The sequence below is a fragment of the Bos indicus x Bos taurus genome, chromosome 9 (genome assembly GCF_003369695.1).
Source record: "Bos indicus x Bos taurus breed Angus x Brahman F1 hybrid chromosome 9, Bos_hybrid_MaternalHap_v2.0, whole genome shotgun sequence".
NCBI lineage: Eukaryota > Metazoa > Chordata > Mammalia > Artiodactyla > Bovidae > Bos > Bos indicus x Bos taurus.
The window spans coordinates 67,681,872-67,702,343 of NC_040084.1; the positions used below are offsets into that span (position 1 = coordinate 67,681,872).

At 38.7% G+C, this 20,472-nt stretch overlaps 1 protein-coding gene across 6 annotated transcripts in view; it reads left to right on the forward strand.

Annotated features, from left to right (window-relative positions):
• LAMA2 (laminin subunit alpha 2) overlaps positions 1-20,472 on the forward strand; it is a 693,105-nt gene that overhangs the window by 616,364 nt on the left and 56,269 nt on the right. For all 6 annotated transcript variants that reach the window (XM_027551500.1, XM_027551497.1, XM_027551499.1 and 3 more), the window contains 4 exons: positions 749-908; positions 5,259-5,383; positions 12,199-12,361; positions 13,023-13,167. In XM_027551500.1, coding sequence (XP_027407301.1) covers positions 749-908; positions 5,259-5,383; positions 12,199-12,361; positions 13,023-13,167 — 593 coding nt within the window. The remainder of the gene's footprint in view (positions 1-748; positions 909-5,258; positions 5,384-12,198; positions 12,362-13,022; positions 13,168-20,472) is intronic.

A 20,472-nucleotide genomic window follows, 5' to 3' on the forward strand; every position in this document is an offset into this window, starting at 1 on the left:
GACGAAGTTTTGTTATAACTGCTCGTCTCATAAAAGAGTTCAGATTTTCATGTTTAACAACACAAGGGAACCAAACAGTTTAAAAAAAGAGTGAATTACAATAATAATAGCTTCTGAAATTCTGTTAATTGAATCTAAATGTGAAGTTCTTCTATGCAATTCGTATGCACAACTCTGAAGCCTGGATGTTACAGTGTACACAATAAGATGGTTTGCCAAACACTAAATGATGCACAATTCCAGGAACAACTACAGCAAATTTGAATCCAAGAGATAGTCAGGGATTTTTAGGAGAAATTATGCAGTTTATAATGCAGAAGGGTGGCTTATTCAGAGTTCACTTGCTGAATTAAATTAGGCAAAATGCTAAATGAAGTAATATAGCATTATTTAAACAGTCCATGTAGGTAAATAGCACATTGTTTTGTAAAGTACAAGGGAAAAGACTCTCCATCTAACCAACAGCCATTCCATCGGCTAGTTGCTGCTATGTCATTTCCTATCAATGGACACAGTCAGAATCAGGGTATATTGCTCAGTGGTCCTGGTTGAATTTGATGGGAAACATACAGCAGAGATCAGACTCTGGATTTTGATTTGCAGTTTAATGAATCTGGAATATTTGAAGCTAAATTCCAAAACAAGTCTCTACATTTTATATGTTTTAAATCTGAAGTGATCAGAAATGTGACACATACTTCATTTTTCTCTATTTTCTTTCATTTCATTCCAACACGTACCCTGGAAGAACTGGAAGAAATGGAACTATTTCCGTGAGAGCTCTGGATGGACCCAAAGCCAGCATTATGCCCAGTACATACCATTCAGCATCACCTCCTGGGTACACTATTCTAGATGTGGATGCAAATGCAATGCTGTTTGTTGGTGGCTTGACTGGGAAATTGAAGGTAGTGTTCTTCTCCCCGTCCATCTCTGTAGATAATTCCTGGCATGATGACTTTGAACAAAGACAGGACACAAAACTGCAAAAGCTTGACAGCTTTTTACTTAATTTGTTTTTATGAAAACATGGATATACTTTGAGTAAGAATTTTCTTCCTCAAATATCCAATCTGAAAACATAATCTTTTTAAACCTATGTGTATTTACTTACACAGTTATTGTTTTGCCCTAATCCGTGGCATCAATTTTTTGATATTATTTTAGTTACTTCAAGAGCAAAGTGTTTTTTAATGATACCTCATTTTCTGAATCAATTTATGATTTATTGATATGAAGTGCTATAAAGTTCAAATTCACATCTAATTAAAAGATTTATGAATACCTTGGGAAATATCACAGGAGCCATAAGCCTTCAAATCATGATCTGATTTTTAAAGTTTTCAAGTTGCTCTTCTCGTTCTTATCAAGTAATGCACTTAATATTCATAATTGCTTCGTGACAGGTCCTTGTGCATTGCAAATTGTAAAGTGCCTGCATTTTAGAGAAGCTCGTGTTGATTAGATGGAATTAGGTTTTGGAAAACGACCTGGGGGTGAGACGTAAGAGCACAACCAAATATAATGGGTAATCCTGGGCTTGTCAGAATCATCCTGGAATAAGATTAGTCAGAAAATGTGAAAAGCCAGGGTGACCCCAAATTTATGAGAAGTCAACCTTCATATAGAGTGAGGTTGTTTTGTTTGCTTTGTGTATGAGATGTGATTCTAAAGTATTGGAATGGATTCCATAACTACACATTAAAATCACCCTCTTTTCTTAGAGCTGCATATAAATGTATATGGTACATAGTAATATACAGTCATACACCCCACTGCAGTACTCTTGCCTAGAAAATCCCATGGACAGAGGAGCCTGGTAGGCTGCAGTCCATGGGATCACTAAGAGTCGGACACGACTGAGCGACTTCACTTTCACTTTTCACTTTCATGCATTGGAGAAGGAAATGGCAACCCACTCCAGTGTTCTTGCCTGGAGAATCCCAGGGACAGGGGAGCCTGGTAGGCTACCGTCTATGGGGTCACACAGAGTCGGACACGACTGAAGTGACTTAGCATAGCATAGCATAGCATCAGAAAGATAAATACAGGGGTAGCACAGAGTTATATTCGCCTGCAATGTAGGAAACACAGGAGATATGCATTCCTTCCCTGGGTTGGAAAGATCCCCTGAAGGAGGAAATGGCAACCCACTCCAGTATTCTTGCCAGGAAAAGCCCACAGATAGAGGAGCCTGGTAGGCTACAGTCCATGAGGTCGCAAGGAGTCAGATACAACTTAGCAACTGAGCACGCACACACACACACACACACACACACACCCCCCAGAAAGAAAAAAAAGAAAGAAAATTTGAAATTAAATCCGGGCTGAATTTCCTGCTCTATCACTTGCTAAAATATGACCTTAGGCAAGTCACTTAACCCCTTGGGCTTCAGTTTCCTCAACTAGAAAAGTAAGATAAAAATATCTACACTGCTTGCATACTGTAGGATAATATGTAGTAATAAACTCTTATAACATTTATATAATCCTTACTATGTGCTAAGTAATGTTCTAAGTAATTTTACATGAATTAACAATTTTCATAACAACCCCAAAATGTAGATAAAAGCCTCATTTTATACTTAAGAACTCTATATAAGAAATAAATTAAATGATTCACCCAAGATTACATGAAAGTGAGTGGTGGAACTGCAATCTGAACACTTGTTACCAGGCATAAGAATCTCTATTATTAACTACCATCCCTTACTACCACAATGAATAGTGAGATTATATGCATAAAATTTATAACAAATGCCTAGGATATGGTGCTATGTGTTGTCACTTCAGTAATATCTGACTCTTCGCAACCCTATGGGCTGTAGCCTACCAGACTCCTCTGTGCATGGGAGTCTCCAAGCAAGAATACTGGAGTGGGTTGCCATGCCCTCCTCCAGAGGATCTTCTCAACCCAGGGATCAAGCCCTGGTGTCCCACATTGTAGGAGGATTCTTTACCATCTGGTAGTCACACCTTAAATTGCACCTTAAATAATTCTTATTATTCAGATGTCACAAGGCATAAAAAAACTGATTTATGCCAGTATGAGGGGCAAAAAGTAAAGGCAAATGCAATCTATAGAAAATCTTAACCATTTTGACCAAGAGTTTCAAGGTTCCTGCCATACCATTACACGAACCAAAAACTGAAACAAGTAACTATATCGACATGTTAATGAAAATTCACAGGAGCAGGAAATATCCCAGGTATAATTTTTATAATACAAGAGGAAAAACAAAAAGCAAGTAGACTTCACGAGTAGGATAATCAGCCTTTGGAAAATTAAGGGAAGATTCCACAGATAACAGAGAATCCCAAGGACTGTCCTTAACTTGTAAATGTCAGTGTCTGACCAACATTTCTTCTCCATGGCAATGCCCCACTTGATCATAGCAGTAGCAAGATGTACATGTTCATGACTTTAACCTAAATTATAACTACAAATGTTTAACTGCTCTATGACTATCTTCTTATATTTGTTCTAAAATCCAAACATGTCAATTCACTTTTTCCTTTCAGGTTACTCAGATAAATGTGGATTCACTTTGGCAGAGTGTTGTAGAATTGTAACATTATCAATGCCAAAGTGAACAGTTGTTTAAATTACAGCAAGTTTCTCTAGAGAGAATTGGATCATTCTCCTCCTTCTTAACTGTTATATACCAAGAATTGACATGGACATACTGCTGTATTTAAAACAGATAACCAACAAGGACCTACTGTGTAGCACAGGGAACTCAGCTGAATATTCTGCAATAACCTAAATGGGAAAAGCATTTGAAAAGGAATAGATGTGTATATATATATAACTGAATCACCTTGTTGTACATCTGAAACTAACACAACATGGTTAATCAACTATAGTGTATGTGCTCAGTCATGTCTGACTCTTTGTGATCCATGGACTGTAGTCTGCCAGGCTCCTCTCTCCATGAAATTCTCCAGGCGATAATACTGGGGTGGGTTGCCATTCCCTTCTCCAGAGGATGTTCCCAACCCAGGAATCGAACCCACATCTCTTGCTTTTCCTGCTTTGGCAGACGGGTATGCTCCAATATAAAATAAAAATTTTAAAAAGACCTTTCCCTGTAAGAATGACACTAAGGTTGTCATTCAACAAATGTTTATTCTGCCCTTATTAGATCTCAGGCTCTGTGCTATGTATGCCCCCAAGCAACAACCGCAGGGTCCCTTCTCTTACAAATTGACTCTGTCCCTTCATTCTCCTGCACTAGAAACCTACTTGAATATAAAAGGAAATGAAAAACGGGACAGCAGTATCACAGGGTAATCTATATGCAAGCATTTGTTTCCCTTTGTCAGTATCTACCATTTCTCATATGGAGAAGGAAATGGCAACCCACTCCAGCATGCTTGCCTAAGAAATCCCATGGACAAAAGAGTCAGACACAAGTTAGCAACTCAGCAACAACAACCCTTTCTCGTAATCTCTGGAAAGAAATCATCTTAGTGGTGTAGGAGCACTAGCATTTATTAAACACCATCTCTGTGCCAGGCATTGAATGTGAAACCATAAATTAATTCTCTTATATAATTGTCCTAATAATCCTGTGTTACAGACCAAGAAGAAAACAGAACCTCAAAGAGAATAAGCAGTTCATTTAAAGTCAGAAGCATGGAGTGTTTATTTTACTAATGGTGATAAACTGATATAGCACAGAATAATCAGGATCTGAGGATATATTATTGTACGGTTAAAAAATGAATATGTACACAACCAAGATTTTTACAAAGAGTGGATAATAACTACTCAAGATTCTTCTGCTCAGATAACAACTCTCATGAATACTGTAGGACTTTCCTGGCACTTCAGTGGTAAAGAGTCCGCCTGCCAACGCAGGAGATGCAAATTCAATCCCTGGGTTGGGAACCTCCCCTGGAGAAGAAAATGGCAACCCACTCCAGTATTCTTGCCTGGGAAATCTCATAGAGGAGCTTGGTAGGCTACAGTCCATGGGACCTCAAAGAGTTGCATGCAACTAAATGACTAAACCCCAGGTTCAATCCTTGGGTCGGAAAGGTCCCCTGGAGAAGGGAATGGCAACCCACTCCAGTATTCTTGCCTGGAGCATCCCATGAACAGAGGAGCCTGGCAGGCTACAGTCCATGGGGTCACAAAGGGTCAGACATGACTGAGCAACTAACACTTAGTTACTTAAGCAACTAAACAACACCAGCATGGATTCTCTAAGGGTTTTTTTGTGAAATTCTAACAAATATGTTTCTCTCTGCAGAAGGCTGACGCTGTACGTGTTATCACATTCACTGGCTGTATGGGAGAAGCATACTTTGACAGCAAACCTATAGGATTGTGGAATTTCCGAGAAATAGAAGGTGACTGCAAAGGATGCACCGTCAGGTTAGTTAAGAGCAGGGCTCTCCTAACGTCTGTCTGGCCTGTGCATCACAAAAGCTTTAATTTTATTGTGCAGTGTTGCATTATCATGTGGATGGTAAGCAAGAAGTTTGAAGTGATTGTGTTCAAAGGTAGATTTACTAGGAGGCGAAGTAACCTCAAGTCCTCCCCCAGTTTGCGTAGGCACTTTCCAAGGCCTTGGGAACTACCCTAGCACTTTGACATGGTCATATGTTTTTGTAAAATTTGTAAAGGTAAGATATTTCAGGGCTTCCCAGGTGTCTCAGTGGTAAAGAATCCACCTGCCAAGCATGAGATGAGGATTCGATCCCTGGGTTGGGAAGATTCCCTGGAAAAGGAAATGGCAACCCATACCATTATTCTTGTCTGGGAAATCCCATGTAGAGGGGAGCCTAGCAGGCTACAGTCCATGAAGTCACAAAGAGTTGGATGTGACTTAGTGACTAAATAACAATAGCAAGGTATTTTAGCCTCAATCAGTTAAGACTACTATCTCTTTCCACTCCAACTTACCTTTGTGTTCAGGAAGTGTTGGGTCTCTGTGGCTCTTTTATACTCATATTTCAGTTTTACTTAAAGAAAGCTCTCCTTAACTGATTAAACTGAAGGCCCCTCAGAGTCTGGATTCACTCTGTTTATGTTTACAAGAAAATATAGAACCATACTGCAGGTTTTGTCTCCTACAGGATTTATGAAATGACACATAGCATCCTGTAAGTGTTTCAGGTGGAAACCCATCGGACTTGAAGATTTTAAGTGGGAAAGGAAAAACAGAGGTCAAGATAGGCCAGGAGAAAGTTTCATAATAACCATCATTAATTATAAGATAGAGGTTAGAATGTTGAAATTCAAAAATATTTATCAAGCATATAAAACATATATAAATATTCTTATATAAACCTGAATAGAACACGTAAAAAATTAAGTAGAAGTAGAGGATTTCTTTCCATGGACGGAGGAGCCTGGTAGACTGCAGTCCATGGGGTCCCTAAGAGTCAGACACGACTGAGCGACTTCACTTTCACTTTTCCCTTTCATGCATTGGAGAAGGAAATGGCAACCCACTCCAGTGTTCTTGCCTGGAGAATCCCAGGGACGGGGGAGCCTCGTGGGCTGCTGTCTATGGGGTCGCACAGAGTCGGATATGACTGAAGCAACTTAGCAGCAGCAGCAGCAGTAGCAGCAGCAGAGGATTTCTCTGCGTAAAAACTTAAAGGCCACTGATCAACTGAGACTACAATTTTAATTATATTTAGTTAAAGCTATAAAATGTAAATTAAAACCTGGAAGCTTAATCAATACACATAGTAACTCTAAAATAATTAGGTGCTAAGGAGTTTATATTTTTTATTTCTAATATAAAGAGAACATGTACATTGCTAGAACCTAAATTCTCCATTAATGTAGCACAGAGTACTTCATGTCTCTAGAGTTTTATAGAAGAAAGTAGCCTCAAAATATTCTCTCCCCAAAAGTTTTAACTTTCATCTTTCTATTTTTTTTTTTTTGTCATCATGAACTTTTCAACTTGGCATTGAAGACAATTTGAAAGTCTGATCCATTCATGGTTTATAGTGGTTTTGTTCATAATCTTTGATAAAATCTAATATAGAATGTTGTCTGTAAAATGATTTCAATACAAGGACAATGAAGTCTACATTATCATTCCGCTACTCACAAATCAACACCAACTTTTCCCTAAACATTTCTTCGGTAAATTTATAAGTAGAATTTTCAAAAGTGTATTGTCAACCAAACATCTAAAGCATTTAAATGTCCTTTCAGCCATGCATATTATGTAAGACTATAGCATTGCTAATTATCAGTTCTGCAAAGATCTCAGGCCTTCATGTCCTCCTTTCCCAATTTTAAACCAGTCTTGTTCCATGTCCAGTTCTAACTATAGCTTCTTGACCTGCATACAGGTTTCTCAAGAGGTAGATAAGGTGGTCCGTATTCCTGTCTCTTTAAGAATTTTCTACAGTTTGTTGTAATCCACACAGTCAAAGGCTTTGGCATAGTCAATAAAGCAGAATGAAATGTTTTTCTGGAATTCTCTTGCTTTTTCTGTGATCCAACAGATTTGATCTCTGGTTCATCTGCCCTTTCTAAATCTAGCTTAAACATCTGGAAGTTCTCAGTTCAAGTACTGTTGAAGCCTAGCTTGAAGGGTTTTGAGAATTACCTTGCTAGCATGTGAAATCAGTGCACTGTGTGATAGTTTTAACATTCTCTGGTGCTGCCTTTTTTGGGGTTGGAAGGAAAACTGACCTTTTCCAATCCTATGGCCACTGCTGAGTTTTCCAATTTGCTGACATGCTGAGTGCAGCACTTTAACAGCATCATTTTTAGGATTTAAGTGGCTCGGCTGGAATTACATCACCTCTAGTAGCTTTGTTCATAGTAATTCTTCCCATGGCCCACTTGACTTCACACTCCAGGATGTCTGGTTCTAGGTGAGTGATCACACCATCATGGTTATCTGATTCATGAAGATCTTTTCTGTATGGTTCTTCTGTGTATTCTAGCCACCTCTTCTTAATATCTTATGCTTCTGTTAATTCCACACCATTTCTGTCCTTTATTGTGCCCATCTTTGTATGAAATGCTCCCTTGGTATGTCTTGAAGAGATCTTATCTTTACCATTCTATTGTTTTCCTCCGTTTCCTTGCGTTGCTCATTGAGGAAGCCTTTCTTATCTCTCTTTGCTATTCTTGGAACTCTGAATTCAAATGAGTATATCTTTCCTTTTCTCCTTTGCCTATAGCTTCTCTTCTTTTCTCAGCTGTTTGTAAGGCCTCCTCAGACCACAATTTAGCCTTTTTGCATTTCTTTTTCTTGGGGATGGTCTTGATCCCTGCTTCCCATACAGTGTTACAAACCTCTGTCCATTCTGTCTACCAAATCTAATCCCTTGAATCTATTGTCAATTCCACTGTATAATCATAAGGAATTTGACTTAGGTCATACATGAATGACTTAAGGGTTTTCCCTACTTTCTTCAGTTTAAGCCTGAATTTTGCCATAAGGAGGTGATGATCTGCGCCACAGTCAGCTCCAGGCCTTTTTACTGACTGTATAGGGCTTCTCCATCTTTGGCTGCAAAAAATATAATCAGTCTGATTTTGGTATTGACTGGGGATGTCCACGTATAGAGTCGTCTCTTGTGTTGTTGGAAGAGGGTATTTGCTATGACCAGTGTGTTCTTTTGGCAAAACTGTTAGCCTTTGCCCTGTGTCATTTTGTAATCCAAGGCCAAAAGTTCCTGTTACTCCAGGTATTTCTTGACTTCCTACTTTTGCATTCCAATCCCCTATGATGAATAGGACATTTTTTTTCTTTCTTTCTTTCTTTTATTTTTTTTTTTTTTGCTGTTAGTTCTAGGTCTTATAGGTCTTCATAGAACCACCCAGCTTCAACTTCTTTGACATTAGCAGTTGGGGCTTAGACTTGGATTACTGTGATGTTGAATGGTTTTCCTTGGAAATGAACTGAGATCATTCTATCCTACTTGATATTGTACCTGAGTACTATATTTCCAACTCTTTTGTTGACCATAAGGGCTACTCCATTACTTCTAAGGGATTCTTGCCAACAGTCCTAATCTGAAGTAAATTCTCCCATTCCTGTCCATTTTAGTTCACTGATCCCTAAAATGCCAGTGTTCACTCTTGCCATCTCCTGTTTGACCACTTCCAAATTACCTTGATTCATGGACCTAACATTCCAGGTTCCTGTGCAATATTGTTCTTAAAACATTGGACCCTACTTTCACCACCAGATACATCCACAACTGGACATTGTTTCCGCTTTGGCTCAGCCTCTTCATTCATCCTAAAGCTATTTCTCTGCTCTTCCCCGGTAGCATATTGGATACCTACCAACCCGGGAGGCTCATCTTCCAGTTTCATATCTCTTTGCCTTTTCATACTGTTCATGGAGCTCTCGAGGCAAAAATCCTGAAGTGATTTGCCATTCCTGTCTCCAGTAGACCATGTTTTTCAGAACTCTCCACCATGACCTGTCCATTTTGGGTGGCCCTGCACAGCATGGCTCTAGCTTCACTGAGTTGTACAAGGCTGTGATCCATGTGATCATTTTGGTTAGCTTTCTGTGGTTGTGGTTTTCTTTCTGGAGGCTGTGAGATAATCATTTATTAATTATAAAAGAATAGTCACTCTTCCTAGTAAATATATTGAAAATGAATAGGAAAACTCTAGTATAATGTTAGCTGTTGAAATGTTATGGACTATGATTGGAAAGATTCATTTTTCCCCAACCTCAAAGTCACCAATTTGAAGCCAGGTTTACCTGGTTTTTGATTAATGAATTAAACAAAATAGCCTGATCTACAACTGTATGTTTTGCTGCTCTTATACAAAACTCCTGCTTGCAGATTTGCCTGTTGCTTGAACAGAAGAATCTGTTACAGGGTTGAAGTGGGAATAGGCTTTAGAAATCGTTCACTGATCTAAACCTCTCATCTCAGAATGGAGACACTGAGAAATGAGGTGCTACGTGACTTCTGAGATTCCACATCAGACTCCAGATTACCTGCCATCTACTCTGCTGTTTTTTCCATTATGTGTTGAGGAAATTAATATATTAAGGCCATAATAACATCATTATACAAATGTGACATTTTTTTATTCCAGTGCTTATTCTGACATCATGTAGTGAAATTTTATGTTTTTTTCTTTTCGAGTTGTAACAATGCTTTGGGCCAAAGCATTTGGGAAACTGTCAGTGGTGATCTCCACACCCTTTCTGGAGTTTTTGTTGATAGCATGGTGGTACATAATGCAAAATCCAAGTATTTGAGACCCTCACGGACCTTCTACTTAGTAGAGTCTACATTACATTTTCTTACCTCTAACATCATGATATTCCAGATTCTAATGGATTTTTAATAATGATGAAAGAAGACCAAACTCATCATTTATTCACTAAATTTATTCACTAAATTATACTGTTGATAAGCTGATTTAGTCCTGCAAACCTTTCAGTTAACACTTTTCATGAATATTGAAAAAGCGTCTTTTAAGCTTTAAGCTACAGTATACAAAAATATATCAATCTGATTTTATACCTATTTAGATATAACTTACAATTACATGATTGTGACAAATACAGAGAAGACTCTTCCCTTCCTTTTGTCTTCAGAGTTTTATATTTCTCTCTTTTCCAGAAACAGAGAGGAAGCCAACTTGTCTAAAATGCAAAACAGTTATTCTTCCGCAAGCCCATTAATGTTGTACACTATTATTTTTCTCATTATCCAAGATTTCATACAAATAATAGTCTCAGTTATTGTTATTTCACATTACTATATTTCTCAATAGCTCTTCTCTACTCTTAAGTTAATACAACAGTCCAGTTTCACAGATTCAAATATAAACTAAGATGCAGATATTTAAAGTTTAAAAATATCTCCACAGTCAAGACTTATGCTGTTAACATCAGTTAGGTAAGATAGATAGATGATAACTTTTCTTTTGAAAAAGAAATATTTTTAAACGCTATATTTACAAGACATATCTTGCTGCTGCTACTGCTAAGTCGCTTCAGTCGTGTCCAACTCTGCACGACCCCATAGATGGCAGCCCACCAGGCTCCCCCGTCCCTGGGATTCTCCAGGCAAGAACACTGGAGTGGGTTGCCATTTCCTTCTCCAATGCACGCAAGTGAAAAGTGAAAGTGAAGTCTCTCAGTCGTGTCTGACTCTTAGCAACCCCATGGACTGCAGCCCACCAGGCTCCTCCATCCATGGGATTTTCCAGGCAAGAGTACTGGAGTGGGGTGCCATTGCCTTCTCCAGACATATCTTAATATTCATTAATTATTCAACCAGTACTGACTGAACATGTATTCTCTGTGAGGCAATTTGATTTACTAATATCCCTGTCATTCCACAAATATTTACCAGCTTCTACTATGAGCCAAGTATTGCACTGGATGCTGAGCTTGTGCTTGAAATGGAGCCTGACCCATAAGCACTACTCGGCTTCATAGAGCTTACATACTGGGGAAGAAGACAGATCAACAGATACACACAGTTAGAGAAGCCCTTCATTGTCTGAATCTAATATGTCCCAGAAAATACAACTGAATATCCAGGGCTCAGAGAATAGGAGTCTATTTTCCATCATGGCTTTTCTTCTTACAACTTGTAAGTTAGCACCTTTCGACCACCTTCGCCCTTTTCATCCAACCTCTACTCCCTGTTACGTTATGTATTTGGTAAATGTAACAATGCATTCTTAGCATGTTCCAAAATCCCACTAGTTCACACCACTAAGATACACTTAAACACCAACACAACTATCCATTAGGCACCTCAGCAAAAGGATTTAAAACATCATTGACCTAGTTATTGAACACTTAATGAAGTCCAGGTGAGAGATGGTGGTTACCTGGCCTGATGGTGACCCTGGAGAGGAGGGGAAGGATGGAAGATGTATCTGGGATTGTTCCTGCCCTACAACAGCCTACTTCCTGGTGGCTCAGATGGTAAAGTGTCTGCCTGCGATGCGGGAGACCCGGGTTCAATCCCTGGGTTGGGAAGATCTCCTGGAGAAGGAAATGGCAACCCACTCCAGTATTCTTGCCTGGAGAATCCCACAGACGGAGGAGCATGGTAGGCTACAGCCCATGGGGTCGCAAAAATTCGGACATGACTGAGGGAGTTTCACTTCACAACAGCTTACAACCCAGACTCACAAGATAGAGTGTGATGTATTGAAAATGGATGGATCATGTAGACATCGTCTGATTCATGTGAAATGTCTCTCTTCAGTCCACAGGTGGAAGATAGTGAGGGGACCATTCAGTTTGATGGAGAAGGCTATGCGTTGGTCAGTCGCCCCATTCGTTGGTACCCCAACATCTCCACTGTCATGTTCAAGTTCAGGACATTTTCTTCAAGTGCTCTCCTGATGTACCTTGCCACACGAGACCTGGTAAAGATGTGCACGGTTGATCTTTCACAATTGAAGATATGGTTTGCTTCTTTTTTTGTAGGGTTCCAGTGCAGTTATCAGTTATTGTTCAGAGGAGTCTGGGATGAGTGTGCATAGCCAAGAGTGGTGCATAATATTTATGTATTTCCATCAATAACTTTAATTACATATATAATTTAATTATCATTTATTTTCCGAATAACTGCCCTATAATTCTTTAAAAGAAACACCCAGTAAAGATTCCCTCTGTATAGAAACATGCAGCAGAAAAACACACTTCCTTAGCCTTCTTCTAAAGACCTTAGTGAAAAGGTGGTTCTAAACATCCTTATTATTTTTTCCAGGTCAGTGTTTCTTTGTAACTTCTTTCTGGGAACATCCTATTTAGTTTGCTTAATACAGTTTCAAAGGAACCCACTTTTTACTCCTGTCGTAAAAGGATACATCCTAGTAATTTGGCTTTGACCATTTGCACCATAACAACACACCCACAAACATTCATAAAATACTAACACCAATTCCATTTCCAAAAATGGATTTCACTTACAGATCAACACATTCAGTAATTTAACCATAAAGCCCTGTTACAAACCCCACAAAGTGAATACCCATATTTTTCTCTGTGTATCTAATCATTGGTGTATTTTTCCTCTATTAATAGAAGGATTTCATGAGTGTAGAGCTCACTGATGGGCACATAAAAGTCAGCTATGATCTGGGTTCAGGAATGGCTTCCGTTGTCAGCAATCAAAACCATAATGACGGGAAATGGAAATCATTCACCTTGTCAAGAATTCAAAAACAAGGTGAGTTTTTATAGTAATAATGCACTCTGAGCCTTAATCATGCTATCCAAAGCTCCCACGTATCTAATCATGAAGACCCTGTCTGTCACTTTAGGTACTCACAAATTCTGTGAAAAATTGATACAGTCATTTCTTTGGCTTAGATTACAGGTGGTTTGGGTTAGACATGACTGATTGAAGAGCCAAATGATTCTCTGTCATTTTCTTTTGAAAGTGAGAGCTTAATTTGAAAGCATAAAACTATCATACAACTTGTAAAATTATATCCTGTAGTAGATTTGAAAAGCTTGTATGCTTTCCTTTTCTTCCTGTTTTGCCAAGATGTTTCCTTTAGAATGGCCCACAGATAGAATTTGTACAGGCAATAGAGCACAGCTACCAATCCTTAGCTTTTTGAAAGTGCCAAAAATGTGTATGTGGACAAGCTAATAATTGATTAATAATGATGTAACATTTTTATGTTCTAGGACATTTTCAAAACACTTCCCAAACATTATTTCATTTGTTCATGTATTTTGTTCTGGTGGAGAAGGCAATGGCACCCCACTCCAGTACTCTTGCCTGGAAAATCCCACGGATGGAGGAGCCTGGTAGGCTGCAGTCCATGGGGTCGAGAAGAGTCGGACACGACTGAGCGACTTCACTTTCACTTTCCACTTTCATGCACTGGAGAAGGAAATGGCAACCCACTCCAGTGTTCTGGCCTGGAGAATCCCAGGGATGGGGGAGCCTGGTAGGCTGCAGTCCATGGGGTCGCACAGAGTCGGACACAACTGGAGCAACTTAGCAGCAGCAGAGAAAAGAAAATGTAGACTCAAGCTTATATGTGGTCCCAAACATTTATACCTAAAATCTTACAACCAAGACAGAAATCCAAGACTATTAGGTGTCAGTGTGCTGCTATTGTTATCCTAGTATAATTCCCCTAATTCTGGGTACTATGGCATTGCTTGTATCTGCAAATTAAACTTTGATTCTTCTGTTTATATTATTAGACTTAATTCATTTTGAATATGCCAGTGTGACATTTCACAAAAATTTAGATATAACCTTGCACCGTCTTTCATTCCTACATTTAACACATATCTGCCAAATACCTAGTTAAGTACTGTGCTGTGCTTACTAGGTGTTTGGCAGATACAACTACAGTCATGTCATGGACTGTAGCCTGTCAGGCTACTCTGTCCATAAGGATTCTCCAGGCGAGAATACTGAAGTGGATAGCCATTCCCTTCTCCAGGGTATCTCCCCAACCCTGGTCACCCTCATTGAAGGCAGATGCTTTCCCATCTGAGCCACCAGGGAAGACCAAACATATTGGAGTGGGTAGCCTATTCCCTTCTCCAGGGGAACTTCCCAACCCAAGAATTGAACCAGGGACTCCTGCATTTCAGGGGGGATTCTTTACCAGCTGAGCTACTAGGGAAGCCCAGTAATTATTAGGCAAGAACAAAGTGAAGTCTGTGATAAGCCCCAGTCTTTAAGGAACTTGCAGTCTAAAGGGGAAGACAGACAAGTCAATCAGCAGTTAGAGTAGAAAGCTAATTACCATATGGAGATATGTACAGCAGGCTAGAAATCTCAGAAGAGAGAAACACTCAAGTCAGATCCAGAGGTCAGCCCTCAGGGAGTACCCTGATGCACAGGCAGGAGCAGAGGAGTTCTGTGGGTGAAAAACTCCTTTGGACAATTCAGAAAATTGAACGTTGTGTGAAATCCTGGAGGTCTCAGGGAGCATAATATTAATACAGCATCATATATCATCTCCAACTGCTTTTCCTTGGAACAGGAAACTCTGGAGAAACTCCTCAGTTTGGACAAAAACTGGTTTTGCATTTGTTTAATTAATTGGAATAGCTGTCTGTATACATTTTTCCCAAGCAAGAGAGGCACAAGGCACATTTATAGACTCTGGACAGTAGCTCAGAAAAAAGTTTAACTCTAATCTGACATTTCTGCAACTTCTCTGATCACCAAAATCCTTCCATACCTTATCAGCATGTGGCTGAACACACTTTGGGAAATGCTTTGGGAACTATAAGTAAGTCCATAGGCTAAGAGGATGAATCATGGCAGAGAATGGTCAGATAAGGCTGGAGATAACAAAGCCAGTTTATAAAAGGCCTTATGACCTAAACTGGGCTTTCCAGGTGGCGCTAGTGGAGAGAACCTGCCTGCCAATGCACGAGACATTAAGACACATGGGTTCCATCCCTGGGTCGGGAAGATCCCCTGGAGGAGGGCATGGCAATTCACTCTAGTATTCTTTTTTTTTTTTTTTTTTTATTTAAGGATAATTGCTTTACAGAATTTTGTTGTTTTCTGTCAAATCTCAACATGAATCAGCCGTAGGTATACATATATCCCCTCCCTTTTGAACCTCCCTCCCATCTCCCTCCCCATCCCACCCCTCTAGGTTGATATAGAGTGCCTGTTTGAGTTTCCTGAACCATACAGCAAATTCCCATTGGCTAGCTATTTTACATATGGTAATATAAGTTTCCATGTTACTCTTTGCATATGTCTCACCCTCTTCTCCCCTCTCCCCATGTCCATAAGTCTATTCTCTATGTCTGTTTCTTCATTGCTGCCCTATAAATAAGTTCTTTAGTACCATTCTTCTAGATTCTGTATGTATGTATTAGAATACAGTATTTCTCTTTCTCTTTCTGACTCACTTCACTCTGTGTAATAGGTTCTAGGTTCATCCACTTCATCAGAACTGACTCAAATGTGTTCCCTTTTATGGCTGAGTATTCCACTGTGTATATGTACCACAACTTCTTTATCCATTCATCTGTCAATGGACATCTAGGTTGCTTCCATGTTCTAGCTATTGTAAATAGTGCTACAGTGAACAATGGGGTACATGTGTTTTTTTCAATTTTGGTTTCCTCAGGGTAAATGCCTAGGAGTGAGATTTCTGGGTCATCAGATCAGATCAGATCAGTCGCTCAGTCATGTCCGACTCTTTGCGACCCCATGAATCGCAGCACGCCAGGCCTCCCTGTCCATCACCAACTCCCGAAGTTCACTGAGACTCACGTCCATCGAGTCAGTGATGCTATCTGGGTCATATGGTAGTTTTATTCTTCGTTTTTTAAGGAATCACCATACCATTTTCCATAGTGGCTGTATCAGTTTACATTCCTTCCAACAGTGCAAGAGTGTTCCCTTTTCTCCACACCCTCTCCAGCATTTTTGATAATGGCCACAGTGGCTGACTTTATTTTTGGGGGCTCCCAAATCACTGCAGATGGTGATTGCAGCCGTGAAATTAAAAGATGCTTACTCCTTGGAAGGAAAGTTATGACCAACCTAGATAGCATATTAAAAAGCACAGACATTACTTTGTCAGCAAAGGTCCATCCAGTCAAGGCTATGTTTTTTCCAGTAGTCATGTATGAACGTGAGAGTTGGACTATAAAGAAAGCTGAGCACCGAAGAATTGATGCTTTTGAACCGTGGTGTTGGAGAAGACTCTTGAGAATCCCTTGAATGGCAAGGAGATCAAACCAGTCCATCCTAAAGGAGATCAGTCCTGGGTGTTCATTGGAAGGACTGATGCTGAAGCTGAAACTCCAATACTTTGACCACCTGATGCGAAGAGCTGACTGATTTGAAAAGACCCTGATGAAAGATTGAGGGCAGGAGAAGGGGATGACAGAGGATGAGATGGTTGGACGACATCACTGACTCGATGGACATGGGTTTGGGTAGACTCTGGCAGTTGGTGTTGGACAAGGAGGCCTGGTGTTACAATTCATGAAGTCGCAAAGAGTCGGACATGACTGAACTGAACTGAACTGATTCTGACCGGTGTGAAGTGATATCTCATTTTAGTTTTGATTTGCATTTCTCTAATAATGAATGATGTTGAGCATCTTTTCATGTGTCTGTTAGCCATCTGTATGTCTTCTTTGGAGAAATATCTGTTTAGATCTTTTTCCCACTTTTTGATTGGATTGTTTGTTTTTCTTGTATGAGCTGCTTGTATATTTTGGAAATGAATCCTTTGTCAGTTGTTTCACTTACTATTATTTTCTCCCATTCTGAGGGCTGTCTTTTCATCTTGCTTATAGTTTCCTTTGCTGTGCAAAGTTTTTAAGTTTAATCAGGTCCCACTTCTTTCCTTTTGTTTTTATTTCCATTACTCTAAGAGGTGGGTCATAGAAGATATTGCTTTGGTTTATGTCATCGAGTGTTCTGCCTGTGTTTTCCTCTAAGAGCTTTATAGTTTCTGGTCTTAAATTTAGGTCTTTAATCCATTTTGAGTTTATCTTTGTGTGTGGTGTTAGGAAGTGTTCTAATGTCATTCTTTTACATGTAGCTGTCCAGTTTTCCCAGCACCATTTATTGAAGAGGTGTCTTTGCCCCGTTGTATATTCTTGCCTCCTTTGTCAAAAATAAGGTACCCATAGGTGCATGGGTTTATTTCTGGACTTTCTGTCTTGTTCCACTGGTCTCTGTTTCTGTTTTTGTGCCAGTACCATACTGTCTTGATTACTGTAGCTTTGTAGTGAAATCTGAAGTCAGGAAGGTTGATTTCTCCAGCTCCCTTCTTCTTTCTCAAGACTGCTTTGGCTCTTTTGGGTCTTCCGTGTTTCCATGTGAATTGTGAAATTTTTGTTCTAGTTCTGTGAAAAATGCCATTGGTAATTTGATAGAGGTCACATTGAACCTGTATATTGCATTTGGTAGTATAGTCATTTTCACAATATTGATTCTTCCTACCCAGGAATATGGAATATCTCACCATCTGTTTATGCCATCTTTGATTTCTTTCATTAGTGCCTTATACTTTTTTGTGTACAGTTCTTTTGTTTTCTTAGGTAAGTTTATTCCTAGATATTTAATTCTTTTTGTTTCAGTGGTGAATGATATTGATTTCTTAATTTTTCTTTCTAATTTTTCATTGTTAGTATATAGAAATGCAAGTGATATCTGTAATTGATATTGTATCCTGCAACTTTGCTAAATTCACTGATTAGCTCTAGTAATTTTCTGGTACTATCGTTAGAGTTTTCTATGTACAGTATCATGTCATCTGCAAACAGTGAGAGCTTTATTTCTTTTCTGATCTGGATTCTTTTACTTCTTTTTCTTCTTTGAATGCTGTAGCTAGGCCTTCCAAAACTATGTTGAATAATAGTGGTAAAAGTGAACACCCTGGTCTTGTTCCTGATCTTAGGGGGAATGCTGTGTTTTCACCATCGAGAATAATGTTTGCTATAGGCTTATCATATATGGCCTTTACTATGTTGAGGTAGGTTCCTTCTATGCCCATTTTTTTTAAGAGTTTTAATTGTAAATGGGTGCTGAATTTTGTCAAAGGCTTTTTCTACATCTATTGAGATGATCATATGATTTTTATCTTTCAATTTGTTAATATGGTATATCACATTGATTGATTTGTGTATATTGAAGAATCCTTGCATTCCTGGAATAAACCCAACTTGATCATGGTGAATGAGCTTTTTGATGTGTTGCTGAATTCTGTTTGCTAAAATTTTGTTGAGGATTTTTGCATCTATGTTCATCAGAGATATTGGCCTCTAGTTTTCTTTTTTTCTGTTCTCTTTGCCTGGTTTTGGTATCAGGATGATGGTGGCATCGTAAAATGAGTTTGGAAATGTTCCTTCCTCTGCAGTTTTTTTAAGGCATTAGCTCTTCTCTAAATGTTTGATAGAATTCTCCTATGAAGCCATCTGGTCCTGGGCTCATGGTTTTTGGGAGATATTTGATCACAGCTTCAATTTCAGTGCTTGTAATTGGGTTGTTCATAATTTCTATTTCTTCCTGGTTCAGTCTTGAAAGATTGAACTTTTCTAAGAATCTGTCCATTTCTTCCAGGTTATCCATTTTATTGCCTTATAGTTGTTCATAATAGTCTCTTATAATCCTTTGCATTTCTGCATTGTCTGTTGTAACCTCTCCTTTTTCATTTCTAATTTTGTTGATTTGATTCTTCTTCCTTTTTTTCTTGATGAGTCTGGCTAATGGTTTGTCAATTTGTTTATCTTCTCAAGGAACCAGCTTTTAGTTTTATTAATCTTTACTATTGTTTCCTTAATTTCTTTTTCATTTATTTCTGCTCAGATATTTATGATTTCTTTCTGGTAATTTTGGGGTGTTTTTGTTCTTCTTTTTCCAGTTGTTTTGGGTGTGAAATTAGGCTGTCTATATGATGTATTTCTTGTTTCTTGAGGTAGGATTATATTGCTATAAACTTCCCTCTTAGAACTGCTTTTGCTGCATCCCACAGGTTTTCAGTTGTCATGTTTTCATTGTCATTTGCTTCTAGAAGTTTTTTGATTTCTTCAGTAACCTGTTGGTTATCTAGAAATATGTTGTTTAATCTCCATGTATTTGTGTTTCTTACAATTTTTTTCCTGTAATTGACATCTAGTCTCATAGTGTTGTGGTTGGAGAATATGCTTGATAAGAATTCAATTTTCTTAAATTTACTGAGGTTTGATTTGTGACCCAAGATGTGGTCTATCCTGGAGAATGTTCCATGTGCACTTGAGAAGAAGATGTATTCTTCTGCATTTGGATGCAATGTCCTGAAGATATCAATAAGATCCATCTCATCTAATGTATCATTTAAGACTTGTGTTTCCTCATTAATTTTCTGTTTTGATGATCTGTCCATTGGTGTGGTGGGGTGTTAAAGTCTCCTACCATTGTTGTGTTACTATCAGTTTCTCCTTTTATGTCTGTTAGTGTTTGTCTTATGTATTGAAATGCTTCTATGTTGGGTGCATAGGTATTTACAATTGTTATGTCTTCCTCTTGGATTGATCCCTTGATCATTATGTAGTGCCCTTCCTTATCTCTTGTGGTTACAAGAGATATTTTATTTTATTTTAAGGTCTATTTTGATATGAGGACTGCTACTCCAGCTTTCTTTTGCTTCCTGTTTGCATGGAATATATTTTTCCATCCTCTCACTTTCAGTCCATATGTGTCTTTAGGTCTGAAGTGGGTTTCTTGTAGATAGCATATATATGGGTCTTGTTTTTGTATCCATTCAGCCAGTCTGTGTCTTTTGGTTGGAGCATTTAATCCATTTACATATGAAATAATTATTGATATATATGTTTCTATTGCCATTTTCTTTATTGTTTTGGGTTGATTTTGTAGATCTTTTTTCTTCTTTGTATGTCTTGACTATATGAGTCCCTTTAACATTTGTTGTAAAGCTGGTTTGGTGGTACTGAATTCTCTTGACTTTTGCTTTTCTGAATAGCTTTTTATTTTCCCATCAATTTTGAATGAGATCCTTGCCGGGTACAATTATAT